A 20,048-nucleotide genomic window follows, 5' to 3' on the forward strand; every position below is an offset into this window, starting at 1 on the left:
TTTGCTAAAATATGACTTCTTCTGCGTTCTTATTCCAATTTTGTTTATTTTATTGAAAAATTAGTATAAAATACTTAAATACGCAAATATTACTATTATTATAGGTATAATTGTCTTATATGCGATTTAAAATGTGACATTAATTTTCTTGCTTTTGAATGGAATTTGTCAGCTGCATTTGTATTCTATAGGGTTCTCAATTCATTTTCTCTGATGTATTTTGTAAATATTCTTTTTTGTAAAATATTTTAGAAAATACAATTATTTTATATTCTATGTATTTCATAATTATTAATTATAATATTTGCGAAATAAATAACTTATTATTAATTTTTCAATAAAATAGAAACATTTTTAAATAGAAAATAAATGACACGTTTGGTAAAAAAAAAACAGACAACGCACTTTCTTTCTTTATTTCCACCGTCGATTCGTTTGTACTTTATTCTTTTGTCGAGTCCCTACGTGCTTACCTCTGTTTATTATTCTACCCTTCTATCGCTCCTACCAACAAACAGATATAGTATCGAAATTATTCCATATGTGTCCACGCTTCGTAGTATGAAGTCGAACATCGACACACACATATAAATCCACGAGCGATAACTACGAAGCAGTGCATAAAGAGGAGACCGAGAATAGGAAAAACTGTATAGCTATATTCCGTCTCATTCTCTCGCAGGCTCAATAGGGACCGAGCCGCTAGACTGTCACGCCAACTGGTAACAGAAATGTGCAAAAAACGGGTAATCAAAGTAAAGCAACAACACGTTATTTTCAATTTAGTTAATGTTGTTTAAATAAATATTAAAAAATTAATCGAAATGTCTCGATCAGGAAAATCTTGTTGTATCAAAGGATGCACAGAAAAATCTCGTCATAAGTGGCAAGTCGATATGCCAGTGAAATTTTATTGTTTTCCCTCGAGTAAATGTGGTGCCTCATGGAAGGATGATAAACGTATAAAGTGGATAAATGCAGTAAAAAATTATGTGTAAGTAAGAAATTATAATTATCAACAGCAGTGGCATAGTAATTTAAATATTACAAAATCAAACCGAGTAGTATTTCATTTGAATAAAAAGTTCCATATAACAATTAAATTAAAATTTATATAATAGTATAAATTTAACCTTAAAATTTCGTTGTTTTTTTTTTAGTAAAAATCCGAAAAAATGAGAGCCAAATCAACATACAAGAATTTGTAGTGCTCATTTTATAAATAATAGTAAATCAGACAACTCATATCACCCATCTTATGTTCCTTCGATTTTTCCTGGAAAAGAAAACACAAGAAATTCCATTCAACGTCTACAACGATTTGAACGGTCAAGAACACGTCAATTAAATAAGGAAATGAACGTCAAAGAATCAATATTAACTGACAGTATCAACAGCAATAATTCTATTGAAGATAATAAAAATAATTCAAGTGACATTGAAATGAAGCAAGACGCAGGAGAAATGATAACAGAAACTGAGGACAGCTGTGATAGGGACGTGAATGTTATGAATGTTTCTCCCCCAGCCTATCGAAGTATTACTTCTCAAACTGAGGAATTCATTCCTGATATTTCAACTGATAATTGTACTTATTTTTTTTGTAATATGAATAATCATGATGGTATTAATACTGCAGCAGTCCAAGTTAATATATCTGTAAAAAAAACTGCAGATAAAATGTGTGAAACTTCGATGCCGCCTATGAAAAAAAATGTTCAAGATTCCAGTTGCGATCCAATCAATTTCGAGTCTGTACAATCTCATTGCAAAGGGTTCCATGGATTTTCATCTATTACAAGTAATGAAACTATGAGTAGCTTAACAGGTGTTACATTATCTATCTTTCTATGGCTTTTGAATCAACTCCCAGAATGTAAACGTTCTGGCATTGACAAAAAAACAAAATTATTAATTACGTTAATGAAGCTGAAAACCGGTTTGACATTTACTGCGATTTCTGTCTTATTTAATATTCATCGGACTACTGTAAATAAAATATTCGTAAAGAATTTGCAACAGTTAAATATTCTATTGAAAAATTTTATATTCTGGCCATCTAAAGCCGCTGTTCAAGCAACTTTACCTGAATCATTTAAGCTACATTATCCAAACACTCGTGTTATCATTGACTGCACCGAAGTAAACACAGAAGTTCCACCAGCAGTTAAACATCGAGTTTTAATGTATTCAGATTATAAGCATCATCACACAATGAAATTTTTAGTAGGGTGTACTCCAAGTGGATTTATAAGTTTTCTGTCAAAGTGTTATGGTGGTCGTGCTGGTGATTGTTTTATCACAAATGATTGTGGTCTAATAGATTTAATTGAACCTGGTGATGTTGTGCTAGCAGATAAAGGTTTCCCGCAAATACAAACAACAGTGCAAGAGAAAAATGCGATTTTTATTATGCCTCCGTTTTGCAACAAAAATCAATTTACACCTGAGGAAGTTGATGAAACTTACAATATTGCTTCAGTGAGAATACACATTGAAAGAGTGAATCAACGAATAAAAGACTTTAATATTCTTTCCAAAGTACCAGTGTCACTTTTGCCTCATGTTGATGAAATTGTTTTTGTCATATGTGCTATCATAAATATTCAAAAGCCCCTGTTTAAACAAGAAAAATCAGAAATAGAATGATAAAAAAATATGATTAAATTGTAAAAATAACTAATTGTAAATTTAGAGGATAAAACGAAATCCATAATTGTAATTAAATATAATTTTTATTAAACTCTGATACATAAACTATGATCAATATCAAAATATTAAAACAAATTAATATATAACTATTTACTAGTATGTTTGTACTTCATTTACTTGTATTATACTTAATAAATAATCTTTGAACGTAATGCTTAAAATAAAATTTTTCTAGTTTAGGAACTACCGTACTTAAAAAAATTTCATCACGAGCAACACAGCCCCGAGATGAGTATACGAATAAATCACATAAAGCGATATTTGTAATATACATTTGCAGTTGTACCTGAGTGTAAATGGAATGAGTTGTACTCAGGTGTAATCCATTTTCATCTGATTTTAAATATTGCACATTACATTTTCCATTCTCAGCATCATATATAGGTATCTTCTTGCACGTATAAGGACACTTTATTTCTACTAATTTTTTTTGCCAAATAGCAGAACCATAAATCAAAATAGCATCCGGCGAGCAGCATAACCAGGGTTGATTAATGTTAACGACCACACCGACTTGAACAATTTCGAAATTTTGGTCCACAAGCATTTTGTATTCTTTTAAAGCTACACTTTCCATTTTCTTACCATACGCCATGGCTTGTGTCTCAGCTTTACTTGGTGTTAATAGGTTAGTGATTGCTTTTTCAATATCAAAACGATCCCCTTTTAACTTATGACCATTACTTGCTGTTATTCGGAAGATACGCTGTTTGTACCACTCGTCTATCTTAGACTGGAGAATAGTTTTAATGCAAATATTGATAATTTTTGTACTATCACAACTAACTTCTTTCAAATAAAATTCATAAACATCACTTGCTACTGAATTTTCTCGAGAATAAATCTTATTCACCAATTGCAGCTGAATCACTTCCTGGATAACGTTATTCACCTTTGTTTCTACATCACGCTTATCATTTACTTTTACTAAAGCAGCAAGTGATTCAGCTGCAATAATTTCCCTCTCATCTCTTTTATCTACGTTTATCATTGTACAAAGAGGACACCCGGACATATCCTCTGGAAAGACGAGTGATTCCAACTTTAGTGGTACCACTTTCGGATTCTTATCGGTGTAAGGAGGTGGAGTAAATAATTTACTTATTTTTACTTCTTTTTCATACTCCAAGAGCTGGCGACGAGATGGTTTTCCCCATTCTTGACCATGGTTTGTTTTTGAATCAGCAGAATCTGGTGAGTTTACGTAATAAGCGACAGCACAAATATGTTTACATTTGCCAGCTAATCCGGCTTTGCACGTACACACAGCATTACTTGTATTGCGCTGATCATCTAGCTAAAAACAAAAATTTTCTGATTAACATTATTTTTTATATTTTTTAATTATGTAATTAAGTGTAAAAAAAGTTAGATGTCAATACTTACTGTAATTTTAACATTATATGTTTTAGACACACTTGTCTGAGCAACAACATCAGCGGTTATGGTTACTAGACCATTTAATAATTTTTTCTCAATCACATCAAAAACATGCCCAGACTCATGTAATTTTTTACCTTTTGTATCGTTTTGACCTCGAATAAGAGTATTTTTTATTGGTTGAAAACCATATTTTATTATTTTTTCCATTATTAACAAAAAAATACATAATCTATTATCACACTTTTTACCCGTTTTTTGCTTTTATTAAACACCAGAGCGCGCCACTTCCGACAAGTGTGCTGCCTCTACAGTTAGGGCTCGGTCCCTATACTGGGGAGGTCAGAAGTGGGGATGCGAGAGGTGGTGGTGGCTATCATTAGCGTTTCGATAGTCGCTTGAAGTTATTCGATTTTCGTAATGAATATAGAACTAGAATCTTAGTCGGTAAAATCGAACGCGCGCGGTTTGAATACAATTAGTTACCGTACTATCATTTCCGATCGTACACTACCTTACCATAAAACTATTTAAAAAGAAATAAATAAATAAAAAAGAATATTCATGTATGCAGATTACACGTGTCAGAAGTGAAACCTTCAAAAAACTAAGTTTCAAGAGAATGAGACAAATAAATATATAACAAAGGTCACCTAGTCGTATGATCAGTGGGTGGAATAGTTGATAAAAACTACACTTCCAAATTCAAGCAATAAAAATGGAATGCTGAAGGTAATAGTCGTAGATAAACATCGAAATCCTAGGATATTGCTCATTGGGAGAAATACAATTCGTCGTAAACAAAGTAAATATAAATTATCCTTTTTGTGAAACTCAGGTAGATGATAGTTTTTCTGTGAATTTAAAATATTTGTATCATGGGTAAGCACACACAAGTATTGTTTTGTTTGTCGCAGCTATACACTACCTTCAGATGCTTAAAAAAAGAAAAACAATTTTTTCATATTTTTTTCGTTTCATCGAGTAATGAACGAGTAACAACGATTCTAAAATCTATTTTTCATTTAGAATGTGTATGATTTGAAAAAATGAAACGCGTTGATGTAGAAGAGAAAGAAAACGGACGCTATAATTGGGAAAAAGAGAAAAAGAGAACAAAATATAGGATTGAGCCTGTCAGAGAATGAAACAGAATATAAATATATAGTTTTTCCTATTCTCGGTCTCCTCTTTATGCTCTGCTTCGTAGTTATCGCTCCTGGATTTATAGGTGTGTGTCGATGTTCGACCGCATACTACGAAGCGAGGACACATATAGAATAATTTCCATACTATACCTGTGTGTAGGTAGGAGCGATAGAAGGATAAAATAATAAACAGAGATAAGCACGTAGGTACTAGACAAAAGATTAAGGTACAAAATAATCGACGGTGGAAATAAAGAAAGAAGGTGCGTGGTCTTTTTTTATTTTACCAGACGTGGTATTTCTTTTGTATTTAAAAATGTTTTTATTTTATTGAAAAATTATTATTAAATTATTTATTTCGCAAATATTATAATTAATAATTATGAAATACATAGAATATATAATTATTGTATTATCTGAAATATTTTACAAAAAAGAATAATTACAAGATAAATCAGAGAAAAAGATTTGAGAACACTGTAGAATACAAATATTGATGACAAATTCCATTCAAAAGCAAGTAAAATACTGTCACATATTTTAAGTTGCATATAAGAAAAATTAATACCTATTATTAATTGTAATATGTGCGTATTTAAGAAACTTATACTAATTTTTCAATGGGAGGGGAGGAAGGGGATAAATTCTGGACAGCAAAAGGGGTCATGTAAAGGTGCCCAATGAGTCCGATACTCTTCAACATATTGACAGCAGATTTAGAGGAGGAATTGATAAAAGGAAGATAGGGTGGTGTAAGGGTAAGAGAGAAGAGGATACTCTCATTCGCATACGCGGATGATATGGTTTTGTTTGCGGAAAAAGAAGAAGAAATGGAAAGCATGCTGAGAAAGATGGAGGAGTATTGTAATAGGAAAAAGTTAGAGGTGAATGTAGAGAAAACAAAGACACTAAGATCTAGGAGAGGAGGGGGAAAATAGAGAGATAGGCTGGAATTGGAAAGGAAAGAGGATAGAAGAGGTGACGGAGTTCAGGTATTTGGGCTATATTTTCAGAAAGAATGGAGGACAGGAAGCGCACTTAAGGAATAAAGTAAAGAAAGCAGGGGCAGTAATGAGGCAAGTATGGGGATTAGGGAGAAGAATATTCAGCAAGGATTGGGGGAGGAAGATATGGCTTTTTGACACGCTGGTGTAGACGGTGTTAAGTTACGGAGCGGAGATATGGGGGTGCGAGGAGAGGAAAGAGATCAAGAGGGTACAGGAAAGGTACATGAGATAGACACTGGAAGTAGACTGGAGGACACCAGGGTAAATGATAAGAGAAGAAGGAAAAAGAGATTAACTGGGAACAAGAGCAGCGAAAAGAGTTTGGAAGTATGAGGAGAAGCTAAGGAGAGGAGAAAGAAGTAAGCTGGCGAGAGAATGCTGAAAGGAGGCGCGGAATAGAGAAAAGGGGGGAGAAGATGAGATGGAGAAGAGGAAATGGGAAGAAGGGAGGAAAAGGTTTACAGAGAGGATAGTGCAGGACAGGGAGGAGGTTGTTAAGAGTTCGGAAGAGATTGAAAAAGAGGTAAGAAGGCGGCAGGAGGATGAAAGGTGGATAAAAGGTACAAAGCTCCAGATATAATAAATGGTACAGGCTAGTGATAGCGGAGGAGTTAACAAAAAATTGGGAAAGCAAGTGGAGTGAAGAGAGGAAGAGAAGAGTCGTGAGATTAAGATTAAGGAATGAGATGAGGGAAGGGTGATACTGGGAGGAGGAGGAAAGGAAACGCTGCAGGGTGTGCGGGTGGGAGAGAGAGACGTGTAAGAATTTATGGGAAGGTTGCATCAGAACGATAGGTGAGGAGGACAGGAGAGGAATAGAAGAAAAGATAAAAGAGATTATGGATCAGAGTGGAATAAGGAAAGATTGGATGAAGAGGATTGAGAGTATAAGAGAGGGAAAAGAGGAACAAGGTTTTGAGTGATAGTGGTAAAAGCGGGGTTGTGGGACCAGTGGAGGGGAAAAGGAGAAAAGGAGAAGCAAAGAAGAGAGTAGGGTTCCAAAATCGGAATAAGAACGCAAAAGAAGTCATTTTTTATCAAGTAAAACAACCCTAAAAGTCAGAAAAAAAAAACTAAAGAATGGTTTTAAGTTCATGGATTTACTTTTTTAGACATACCCCATAGTCCTCCCGATCTGAAACCAATAGAAAAACTATGGAGTTTACTGAAAAAAGCAGTTGTCAATTTCGATCATAAATCGAAATGTATTATTGAATTGTAGTCAAAAGTAAAACACGCTTTCAAAAAAATTAAGCCTGAACAGTGCAAAAATTGAGTAAATAGCATGCCAAGAAGCAAGAAGGCCGTATTGAAAGCTAAAAGAGGGTATACGAGTTACTCAAATTTTGTTTTTCGCAGATACAAAAAATTGATAAAGTCAAAGATTTGTTAATTTTCTTTAATTTTGCTTAAATTATGCAACATATTTAAATTATTTTGCTACAATGTGATTTACGAAAGCTATGAAAATACTAAAAACTATGAGAACATTTGATTAATTGTTCGAGTCACTGTATATAAAGATTGAATACATACTAAATATTTGAAAGTAACTGTTTAATTCAAAGATTCAAAATACAAATAGACATTGTTTCTATAATTTAGTTTATTCATATTCAAACTGTTGTTTATGTTTAGATCAAATATAAATACAAGAAATAGGATATTTTTGTTCAAATAAATTATATTCAGATTACAGGATTTATAGGTAAAATATAATTTTCACATCAATATAATTGCATTTATATCGTAAAAAGTGCAAATAATTCATATTATAGTTTATACTTTTAATTTATTTTAACAAATTTCTCACTATAAGCGTTGATGTATTTTTATGTTCTTTATTAATGAAAGACTGAACATAAATTTAAATAACAAGAGAATTCGTATCCTATTACAGATTGTAATGGTTATTTTCTTTTAGTTACAAAAGTAAAAATTCATTTTACACACATATTTATATTTCTTCTATACATATATATATTTCTTATTTAATTCTATCCTTATTAGTGGAATATATTTTGACATTAGTAACTACAAATATACAATTTCAAGATAATAAACATAAAACAAAACATAAAAAAAAGAAACGTTGACCATTAAAGATAAATCATATAATTTAACTAAAATTAACTATTTCTTTCATTTTAATTAAATAAATGTATTGTTTATTTAATTTATAATTTATTAAATATGAGAATCAGCAGTCATAAAACTTATACTATATATACGTCAAAATAATATAAAATTGAATAAAAAATCACAATTAATTAAATATACAATATTTGATGGAAAATATAATCTAGACAATGCTTTAGTTTTTACACAGGCAATCGAAAAAATTGAAAACTAACCAATCAGCTTGCAGAGTTTAGGCGTTATTTTTATATTGACAGCACTCTAAGAAACATTGAGATCGTTTAAAAGAAAATAACGGTTCAATCCAGCTTGAACGGGTCATAAATGCAGTTGTTTCACCTTTTCGTGAATAATTTTATTGCACATTATTGACAACTTATTTAGTTCTTCTTAGATATTTATTATAATACTTTTTTATTTTATAGAGTAGTCCCGTTTCAGTCTGGACTTCGAATATGGAATGTAGCGAATGTTACTATATGATCGTTGTCCTACCCTTTTCTGCTCCTTTATTCTATTTTGTCAACAACGGTGACCAATGAACGATTTTTAGCTGATACTCTCCTCTTAAATGGGTCACTGAAAATAATTTCCGGCTTATAATCGGGTTTTTCTTTCCAAATTTTCTCTGTCACCGGCGAGATTAATGCTGGAGTAAGAAATTTCACGTTTACGTACGGCTGGTAAAGTGTTAACATTATATACTGTTCTTGAAGCTGTTCACATATGAAAATAGAAATAAAAGATATAAATACGCAGTTATATAAGCTTATGCATGTATTAGGGGAACCGAAAAGTAATCAACATTTTTTTTGCTGGCGAAATTAATATTATACTTAATAATAATTTCCATTACATTTTACTACACAACGCCAGAGATTAGGAAATCGTAAGATTTCACGTTGAAGAACGATTACTGATAGTTCATTGAAAACCTTTTCCAAACAGGTTTTCATCTCTCTAACATTGTTAAAGGTTTGATCTGTTAATCTACGTTCTAACGAATTGAAAATGTAATTCGATATGCAGAGATCTAATGAATAGGGTGGATGAGGTAAAAGTTCCAATCCAAGCTCCGTTATTTTTTTCTGTACTACATCTGCATCGTTTCGCCCTGCGTTATCTTGATGAAGGATCCTGCTTTTTCCATTGACCAAAACAGATCCTTTTTTTATTAACTCAAGTTTCATTCGTTCCAGTTGTTCGCAATACATTATAGTTTTAACAGTCTGACCAGGTTCGAGCAATTCATAGTGAATGATTCCAAAAGTATCCCACCACACACAAAAAAGTCTCTTCTGTATTGTTAGTGATGGTTCAGCTGTTGAAACAGATGCTTCGCCCGAAGAAAGCAATTGTTTTTCTTGTACAGAATATTTGCATACTACCCACTTCTCATCTCCAATAACCAATCGTGGCAAAAACGGATCGGCTTCATACCGAGACAAAAGAGACGCGCAGATGGTGCGCCGTTGATCGAGCACCGTCTCCATCAATTCTTCAGGAATCGACATTCCGTTCCTCCACACTCTCCCTATGCGATGAAGATAACTATAAGTTGTGTTCATTGAACTGCCCATCTTCAATGATAATTCTGTAATTGTTTGATAAGGATTTGAATCGATCGACTCCTTCAAAAACTCCAACTTATCAGAAATTTTTATTTTTGGGGCATCTTCAAGATTCCTATTTCCATTTCGAAACTTGCGAAACCATGCATAACACTTCAATGTTTTCAAAACATCCCCAAAAGTATCGTTAATTCTGTTCACTGCTTCGAAACAGTCCATTCCTTCATCGAACAAATATAGCATATATTGACGTAAGTCTGCTTCTTCTATTGTTGGCCTTGACATATTTCCTCCTTGGTAGAACAAGAATTTGTTAACCGAAAAATACAATTTACAACCAAGATTGAACGTAACTAAATTTCCGTGTTTACAGGACCGTGTACTTTCACAAACCAAATGGAAATGAATTCATCGAAGAAATTTTGATTACATTTGATCCTTCTAATACATGTAAATATAAAGATAGGATTGAATCAACATAATCCTGTAAATTTAAAATTTTTTTGATAAAGTTTACAAACTAAATCAATCTAGTTCAACTTTAAACTAACGTAAGTTCAAATATTATTATTGTTACATCTATGAAATATTGTAAATAAAACTAGTACAAATGATATTCGAAAAATAAACTGTAATATATGAAACCTGTTTGAATTGTCTGTTTACTGTTTTAATAAATCCTTAACGCAGTATTTTTGAAAATACCCGGCCCAAAAATCAATTATTTTATATGTATAAGAGTAAAATTTAAAATATTGCCTGCGCAAAAAAAGTAAAAAAAAATACAAAAGTAATTAAAATTTTTATAGCAGCATAAAATACAACGCTGCTCGAGTTAACCCTAGTTAACCTATTTGGGATATTACAAGAACATAAAAACTATGATCAACATTTTTGTTGTCGCAATTTTATCATTATATATATTAATTCATTTATATTGATGTGATAATTATATTTTACCTACAAATCCTGTAATCTGAATATTATTTATTTAAACAAAAAAATCCTATTTCTTGTATTTATATTTGATCTAAACATAAATAACATTTTGAATATGAAAAAACTAAATTATATAAACAATGTCTATTTGTATTTTAAATATTTGAATTAAACAGTTACTTTCTATAATTTTTGATGTATTATATCTATATATACAGTAGCTCGAACAATTGATTAAATGTTCTCATTGTTTTTTAATTTTTACATTGCTTTTGTAATTTACAAAGTACAGAAATTTTTTCAATATGTCACACATTATATGTGACTTTTGTTGTATATATAGTATAGAAATAATTTAAATATGTTGCATAATTTATGCAAAATTAAAGAAACCAAACAAATCCTTGATTTGATCAATTTTTTGTATCTGAGAAAAACGAAATTTTAGTAATTCGTATACCCTTTTTTAGCTTTCAATACGGCTTTTTTGCGTCTTGGCATGCTATTTACTCAATTTTTGCACTGTTCAGGCTTAATTTTTTTGAAAGCGTGTTTTACTTTTGACTACAATTCAATAATACATTTCGATTTATGATCGAAATTGACAACTGCTTTTTTCAGTAGACTCCATAGTTTTTCTATTGGTTTCAGATCGGCGGACTATGGGGTATGTCTAAAAAAGTAAATCCATGAACTTAAAACCATTCTTTAGTTATTTTTTTCTGACTTTTAGGGTTGTTTTACTTGATAAAAAATGACGTCTTTTGCGTTCTTATTCCGATTTTGGAACCCTACTCTCTTCTTTGCTTCTCCTTTCCTCCTTTTCCCCTCCCCTGGTCCCACAACCCCGCTCTTACCACTATCACTCAAAACCTTGTTCCTCTTTTCCCTCTCTTATACTCTCAATCCTCTTCATCCAATCTTTCCTTATTCCACTCTGATCCATAATCTCTTTTATCTTTTCTTCTATTCCTCTCCTGTCCTCCTCACCTATCGTTCTGGTGCAACCTTCCAACAAATGCTCACACGTCTCTCTCTCCCACCCGCACACCCTGCATCGTTTCCTCTCCTCCCCCTCCTCCTCCTCCCAGTATCTCCCTTCCCTCATCTCATTCCGTAATCTGAATCTCGCCACTCTTCTCTTCCTCTCTTCACTCCACTTGCTTTCCCAATTTTTTGTTAACTCCTCCGCTATAACTAGTCTGTACCATTTATTATATCTGGAGCTTTGCTCCTTCTTCCACCTTTCATCCTTCTGCCACCTTCGTTCCTCCTTTTCAATCTCTTTTGAACTCTCAACAACCTTCTCCCTGTCCTGCACTATCCACTCTCTAAACCTTGTCCTCCCTTCTTCCTATTTCCACTTCTCCATCTCAGCTTCTCCCCCTTTTTCTCTCTCTCACGCCTCCTTTCAGCATTCTCTCGCCAGCTCATTTCCTTTTCCTCTCCTTAGCTTCTCCTCATACATCTAAACTCTTCTCGCTGCTCTTGTTCCCAGTTAATCTTTTTTTGCTTCTTCTCTTATCATTAACCCTTGTGTCCTCCAATCTACTTCCAGTGTCCATCTCATTTAACTTTTCTGAACCCTCTCGATCTCTTTCCTCTCCTCGCACCCCCATATCTCCGCTCCGTAACTTAACACCGTCTACACCAGCGTGTCAAAAAGCCATATCTTCCTCCCCCAATCCTTGCTGAATATTCTTCTCCCTAATCCCCATACTTGCCTCATTACTGCCCCTGCTTTCTTTACTCTATTCCTCAAATGTGCTTCCTGTCCTACATTTTTCTGAAAACATAGCCAAAATAACTATACTTCTTCACCTCTTCTATATTCTTCCCTTTCCAATTCCAGTCTATCTCTCTATTTCTTCCCCCTCCTCTCCTAAATCTTAGTATCTTTGTTTTCTTCACATTTACCTCTAACTTTTTCCTATCACAATACTCCTCCGTCCTTTTCAGCATGCTTCCCAATTCTTATTCTTTTTCCGCAAACAAAACCATATCATCCGCGTATGCGAATGAGAGAATCCTCTTGTTTCTTACCCTTACACCACCCTATCTTCCTTTCATCAATTCCTTCTCTAAATCTGCTGTCAATATGTTGAAGGGTATCGGACTCATTGGACACCTCTACATGACCCCTTTTGCTGTCCAGAATTTATCCCCGTGGCCGTAACAGGTAGGTCTGACAAATAATAACGCAGAGTTATAATAAAAAAAGTAAGATGTAATATTTATTATAAGTGTAGGAAAAATTGGTATTTAGTCATTTCATCTTTAGTTATATATATGTAAGAGTGCGAGTGTATGGTGTACATGGAAGTGGTTGATGAAAGATTTGTAGCGATATGGATATGAGTGTGAGTACACGCAGCGATATGGATACGAGTGCATGTGGCAAGAAAGAAAAACGTACGATATTGGCTGACGTCATCGTTTCTAAACACCCCGAAATCTCTCGAATGTTCCCGAACCGGAAATCGGGAAGAAGTCTTTTTGTTTGACCGATTAGGAATAGTCTGAAGATTTCTAGAATGATCAACGGAAGTGATAGGACCATTGGTGGGGTGAATGCATATATAAGCGCGGTGAAGAGGGCGGTCCTGGGCCCTTCTTGATTCGGTGTGACGAGTGAGTGTTATACGAACGTGGTACGGTTTCTACTTACGTTTTTTTTTCGGTCTTTATCTTAAACCTTAAAACTAAGGCTTTGTTATATTATAATAAACATTTCTTTTGTTTCGATTCAATAAAATCTTATATATATATATTTTTCTGTCTGTCTGAAACCACGTCAACCACCACACCATCACCCCTACATAAGATTCGTTAAAAGTAATTTACTGCACAGCTAACCCAGTGAACACAAGACCTTAAAATGATATCACACATAGGTCATACAGTGATCTTCAAATTTTTTCGTAGACATGACGTAATGGTAACTTATTTAGACCCTCAATATAAAGTCATATGTTCTGACTTAAAAATAAGGTAATAATCCCATCATATTTTTACAGCAAAAAACGAAAGGTTGAAATGTTTTTTTTTTTGAAAAACTTTGTATTTTGAGACTATAAATTAAGTATATAATATTGTAAAATTGTTTAATTGCATTAATTTATTTAAAAAAAAAATAAATTAAAAATTTTTTTCAATTAAATAAAAAAAATAGGAAACTAACTCAGCCTACTCTTGGACTGGCAGGGATAATCGCAGATTTAGACAAAGTTTCTTTTCTAGAAAATAAAAAAAAATGAAAAATGGCGAACTTCAAGAAAATAACGGGTTTTTTCAAAATAAATGAGAAAATTTAATGGATTTTATAATTTTAAAGTTTTTTAGTATTTTTTTCTGAGAAGTACATTTAAAACAAATATTTTTAAAAAACGTTCCAATAGATTGAATTTTAAAGAAGTTATAGCCATTTCAAAAAAAGAGCCATTTTTTCCAAAATTAAAAATTTTTTTTGGGTTTGGTAAAAAAAATTGAAAAAAATTTAAAAATTGTTTTTGATAGGGTAGCATAGGATAAAAAACTTTCAGCCAAATCGAAAGGGGTCAGGGTCAAAAGTGACCGATTTAACGTGGAATGCCCCGTATATATATATATCATCAAACCTTCATGTGTACTGATTTCTGTCTCTGAATATCTTTTGAACGCTTAATTTAATCGCCAAAACATAAGACACCATTTTTATAGAGCAGCTAATTTCCTACAAAAACCGATACTACGGTGAGACAACTAAAAGACAGATACTAGGAGATCTTTTCAAAGCGACTAGAAAGAGACTTTTACGGGCTCCAGAAACAGATGTGGCGATTCATAAGAAACCAAAAAAAGAAACAAGCGAGGCAATACCCGCTAGTCAAATTAGTAAGGAAACGTTGATCAGTTACCTTAAAGACCTATATAAAGGTGCACCTATGCAACAACCAGCACCGAGTGTGGTAATAGACGACCAGATATCAATAAATGAGTCGGACATAAAAAAAGCACTGAATAAACTCAAAAATAGGAAAAGTCCGGGTCAGGATGATATCACTAACGAACTGCTCAAGTATGGCTGCGAAAGATTGCTTCAGGAGTAAACGGTCTTAACACAAAAAATTTTTGAACAACAAAAAATTCCCGACGAGTGGCGGACAAGTACAACAATTCTTCTCTTTAACACTTAGCCGACAACGTGCGCCGCAGCGAACTGTACGGTTTCCACCACGCTCGAGCAACCAATACTACGCTGTCCACAACACATTATTCGCAAGTGACACGTACTGATATGCGGTATTTGAAATCAAAGTAGTTTAAAAATTATTTAAGTGTCATTTATATCTTGGGGTAACAATTTTATTTAACGATTTCACATATTGTTTATACAAAATACCAATATATATATCCCGATAATCCTTAGGTTTGTTTATGGTATTACGGCTCTCCTAAACTTTCCCTTTAGTTTCTCAATAGAGTTCCCTTTTCCAGAAAATAAAATGTAACGAAAAGAACTGAATACTAGTTTTTTTTCCTACACTATAAAGATAATTAAACGAAAAAAAAAACGCGTTGCTAAGATCACTATGGGAGATCTCCCCGATCGGTCGGGCACCGATCTACATTGAAACGGGAAGACCTCCCCGAGTGGTCGTCTAAGTTTTAAGAAAGGCGACAAGATGGTGCCCGTGAATTACAGAGGAATAAATCTACTGTCCTCTACCCTGAAATTAGTGACCAAAGTCATAACGAACCTGTTTCAGCGAATCACATTAGCTGATGAGCAACAAGGTTTCCGAACTGGAGGATCATGCACAGATGCAGCGTTTGTGATCAGGCAAATAACAGAAAAGTCCATAGAATAAAATAAACCAGCATTTTTCTGTTTTATAGATCTAGAAAAGGCGTTCGACCGGATACAGCTGGAGGATATAGTGCACCTTCTATATGACAGACAAATACCGAGTAACATCATCGAAACTATCGAAGAAATCTATCGGAATAATCGAATACAGGCAGAGATAAACAACGAACTCAAAGAACTCATAATGGTGGAAAGAGGTATTCGACAGGATGACTCACTGAGCCCCCTACTTTTTAACATTATAATGGACGAAATCATAAAGAAGGTGAGCGAACAAAGAGGATATCGAATAGGGAACCGTGAGATAAAAATCTCGTGTTACGCCGATGATGCAGTCCTGATAGCAGAAAATGAGGATGACCTGCAAAGGCTCCTGTATACGTTCAACATAATTGCCAAGACACTCGGGATGTCTATATCAACATCCAAGACTAAATGCATGACTACATCTAAAACACTCCTAATATGTAAATTGGTTGTCAATGACAAAATAATACAACAAGGGATAGAATTCAGCTACTTAGGCATAAAAGTCTCGAGCTTCGGTCACATAGAGTCAGAAGTAAGAGGACAAGCTTATAAGGTAGCAAGAATAGCCTCACTATTAAACAACACCATAATTATTAATTATTAACGAAACAAGCACCTTTGAATAGATGCAAAAACGCGTATATACAAAACCGCTATAAGGACTATACTAACATAAGCGGCAGAAACAAGACCTGAAACATCTAAAACACACCGAAACATAGAAGTAACTGAAATGAAGATAGTTCGCAGAATAGCTGGGAAATCACTATAGGACAGGGTAAGAAGCAAAGGATTTAGGAAAGCATGGCAGATCGGGAACATCACCGACTGGATATTAAGCAGAAAAGTAGAGTAGAATGACCACATGACTCGTATGACTGATGGCCGAGTGGTCAAAATATCCCAAGATAAGTCACAATCGGGGAGATGAAGAGTTGGAAGACCTCGAAAGCGCTGAGGCGACAGCAGTGATCCCAGTCGTACGATAATGATCGCACACGTCACATAATGTAAACCATTGTACGATCGAAAATCCAACTTGTACGATAATTTACGATAATTCGATATGTAAATATAATTTTCGATATGTCTCGATTTTTTTTTTTTATTGCAGCCCAGCGCTCGCTTAGCTATTCATGTATCGTTGCATCAAAAAGTTTGAAGTTCGAAAGTTGATATCTACTACTCGGTATGCGGTATTCGGAAGGTCATAACATACATAGTCGCATAGCAGCATCGGAGCAGCATCGCAGCATCACGCAGCATCATAGCACATAGCATTAGCATAATCGAAAAGATGGATCGAAAAAATCAAATAGAAAAGAACGACAAGACAAGATCGTGAAAATATACTTTTTTTACTTTTTTTGCACTTTTGTATAAAAAAAAAACCAAGTCATAAACTTATTTTTCTGTGCGTACGATAATTTTACGGCACTGTGTTGATCAGACAAGCAAAAGTTTCTGGGATCACAGAGCGACAGTCTGACTATATGAAGCGTGTCGCGATGAAGAACAGGCATTGTACCTACTTGGAAGAAAGAAGAAGAAGAAGAAATTTCTCAGTATAGATGTTGATGTATTTATGTTCTTTATTAGTAAAAGGCTGATAATAAATTTAAATAACAAGAGAATTCGTATTCTATTACAGATTGAATATTGTTAATTTTTTTTAGTTACAAAAGTATAAATGCATTATAAATGCATATCTATATATGTTTTTTATTTAATTCTATTTTGATCAGAGGAATATATATTGACATTAGCAACAACAAATATACAATTTCAAGGTTACAAAAAGAAAAAAAACACAAAAGAAAGGCAACATTGACAATTAGCAATAAATTATATAATGTAACAAAAAAAATATTCCTTTTATTTTAATTAAATAAATATATTATTTAATTTAATTTATAATTTATTAAATATGAGAATTCGCAGTAAAAAAGTTAAATTTTATATACGTAGTAAGAAATGTGTAATTTATTTTATTATATTTTTTAGCTTTTTTTTAGAGTCGAATTAATATAAAATAGAATAGAAATTTATAATTAATTAAATATATGTAATAAGAAAGATAATCTAGATGAAGCTTTAGTTTTTACACAGGATATCAAAAAGAATGAAAACTAACCAATCAGCTTGCCGATATTCGGCGCCATTTTAATATTTAAAGAGCTCTTAGAAACATTGAGATCGTTTAAAAGAAAATAACAGATCAATTCTGCTTGAACGGGTCGTAAATGATGTTGTTTCACCTATTCATGAATATGTTTACTGCACATTATAGACAACTTTTTTAGTCCTTTGTAGACATTAATGATAATACTTTTTTTTATAGAGTATTTCCGTTTAAGGCTGGACTTTAAACATGAAATATAACAAAATGCTGATATTCCCAAGGTATCGAGGTAAGCGCCAAATCATTTTCGCCGTCTTATTGTTACGATATGATCGATGTCCTACGCTTTTCTCCTCCTTTATTCTATTTTGTCAACAACGGTGACCAATGAACGATATTTAGCTAATGGTTCTTTATTGAATGAGTGACTGCAAGTAATTTCCGGCTTATAATCGGGTTTGTCTTTCCAAATTCGCTCTATTGCCGACGAGATTAATGCTGGAGAAATAGTCACGTGTACGTGACAGCGGCTAACAATGTTAACATTATGTACTGTTCTTAAAGCTGTTCACATATAAAAATAGAAATGAAAGTTATAAATACGCCATTATATATGCATATGCAAGTATTAGGGGGACCGAAAAGAATCAAAATTTGTCTTTGATTACGAAATAAATAATATATTTAAAGATAATTTCCATCCTCTTCTAACACTTTACGCCATAGACGAGGCAGTAGCTCGATATTATTTTTAAAAACTGATACTTCATTAAAAACCTTTTCCAAGCAGGTTTTCACTTCTCCAAAATTGTTAAAGTTTTGATCTCTTAATATACGTTCTAACAATTTGAAAATGCCTTTCGACGGCAAGAGATCAGCTGAATAGGGTGGATAAGGTAAAAGTTCCAATCCAAGCTCCGTTATTTTTTTCTGTACTACTTCTGCAGCGTTTCGCCCTGCGTTATCTTGTTGAAGGATCCTGTTTTCTCCATTGACCAAAACAGATCTTTTTTTTATTAACTCATGTTTCATTCGTTCGAGTTGTTCGCAATACATTATAGTTGTAACGGTCTGACCAGGCTCGAGCAATTCATAGTGTATGATTCCAAAAGTATCCCACCGCACACAAAAGAGTCTCTTCTGTATTGTTAGTGATGGTTCAGGTGTCGAAACAGATGCTTCTCCCGAAGAAAGCAATTGTTTTTCTTGTACAGAAAAGTTGCATACTACCCACTGCTCATATCCAATAATCAGTCGTTGCAAAAACGGATCGGCTTCATACCGAGACAAAAGAGACGCGCAGATGGTACGCCGTTGATCGAGCACCGTCTTCATCAATTCTTCAGGTACCCACATTCCTTTCCTCCACACTCTTCCTATGCTATGAAGATCTTTATAAGTTGTCCTCACTGAAACGCCCATCTTCAATGATAATTCCTTAACTGTTTGAAAAGGATTTGAATCGATCAACTCCTTCAAAAACTCCTACTTATCAGAATTTTCCATTTGTTGGGCATCTTTAAGATTCCTATTTCCATTTCGAAACTAACGAAACCATGCATAACACTTCCATATTGTCAAAATATCCCCATAAGTATCGTTAATTTTGTTCACTGCTTCGAAACAGTCCATTCCTTCATCGAACAAATATAGCATATGTTGACGTATTGTTGGCTTTGACATATTTCCTCCTTGGTAAAACAAGAATTCGTTAACCGAAAAATACAATTTACAACTAAGATTGAACGTAACTAAATTTCCGTGTTTACAGGATCGTGTACTGTCACAATCTAAATGGAAATGAATTCATCGAAGAAATTTTGATCACATTTGATCCTTCTAATACATGTAAATATAAAGATAGGATTGATTGAACATACTCCTGTAAATATAAATTTTTTTTTTGATAAATTTTACAAACTAAATCAATCTAGTTCAACTTTAAGCTAACGTAATTTCAAATATTATTATTGTTAGATCTATGAAATATTGTAAATAAAACTAGTACGAATTATATTCGAAAAATAAACTGTAATTTATGAAACCTGTTTGAATTTTCTGTTTACTGTTTTAATAAATCCTAAACGCAGTATTTTTGAAAATAACTGGCCAAAAAATCAATTATTTTATATGTATAAGAATAAAATTTAA

At 33.2% G+C, this 20,048-nt stretch overlaps 1 protein-coding gene and 1 long non-coding RNA gene across 3 annotated transcripts; one reads left to right on the forward strand and one right to left on the reverse strand.

The window, feature by feature from the left end:
• Nucleotides 1-689: 689 nt before the first annotated feature.
• On the forward strand, nucleotides 690-1,360 carry LOC149031312 (uncharacterized). The gene is made up of 2 exons (XR_016177845.1): nucleotides 690-994; nucleotides 1,161-1,360. It is a non-coding gene; the product is annotated as an uncharacterized LOC149031312 (long non-coding RNA).
• Nucleotides 1,361-2,388: 1,028 nt separating this feature from the next.
• Nucleotides 2,389-4,417, reverse strand: LOC149031313 (uncharacterized). Of its 2 annotated transcripts, XM_089176305.1 has the most exons (4): nucleotides 4,099-4,417; nucleotides 3,298-4,009; nucleotides 2,999-3,225; nucleotides 2,389-2,616 (listed from the first exon to the last, which is right to left on the reverse strand). In XM_089176305.1, exons 1-4 carry the CDS (start codon nucleotides 4,300-4,302, stop codon nucleotides 2,551-2,553), a joined length of 1,209 nt encoding a protein of 402 aa, XP_089032431.1. In that variant the 5' UTR covers nucleotides 4,303-4,417; the 3' UTR covers nucleotides 2,389-2,550. The 2 variants fall into 2 exon arrangements, with proteins under 2 accessions (XP_089032431.1, XP_089032430.1); XM_089176304.1 differs by having other exon boundaries at nucleotides 2,999-4,009.
• Between the last annotated feature and the right edge of the window lie 15,631 nt (nucleotides 4,418-20,048).

Source organism: Polistes dominula, unplaced genomic scaffold (genome assembly GCF_049000335.1).
Source record: "Polistes dominula isolate Pdom_NZ unplaced genomic scaffold, Pdom_raw_medaka contig_216, whole genome shotgun sequence".
Lineage (NCBI taxonomy): Eukaryota > Metazoa > Arthropoda > Insecta > Hymenoptera > Vespidae > Polistes > Polistes dominula.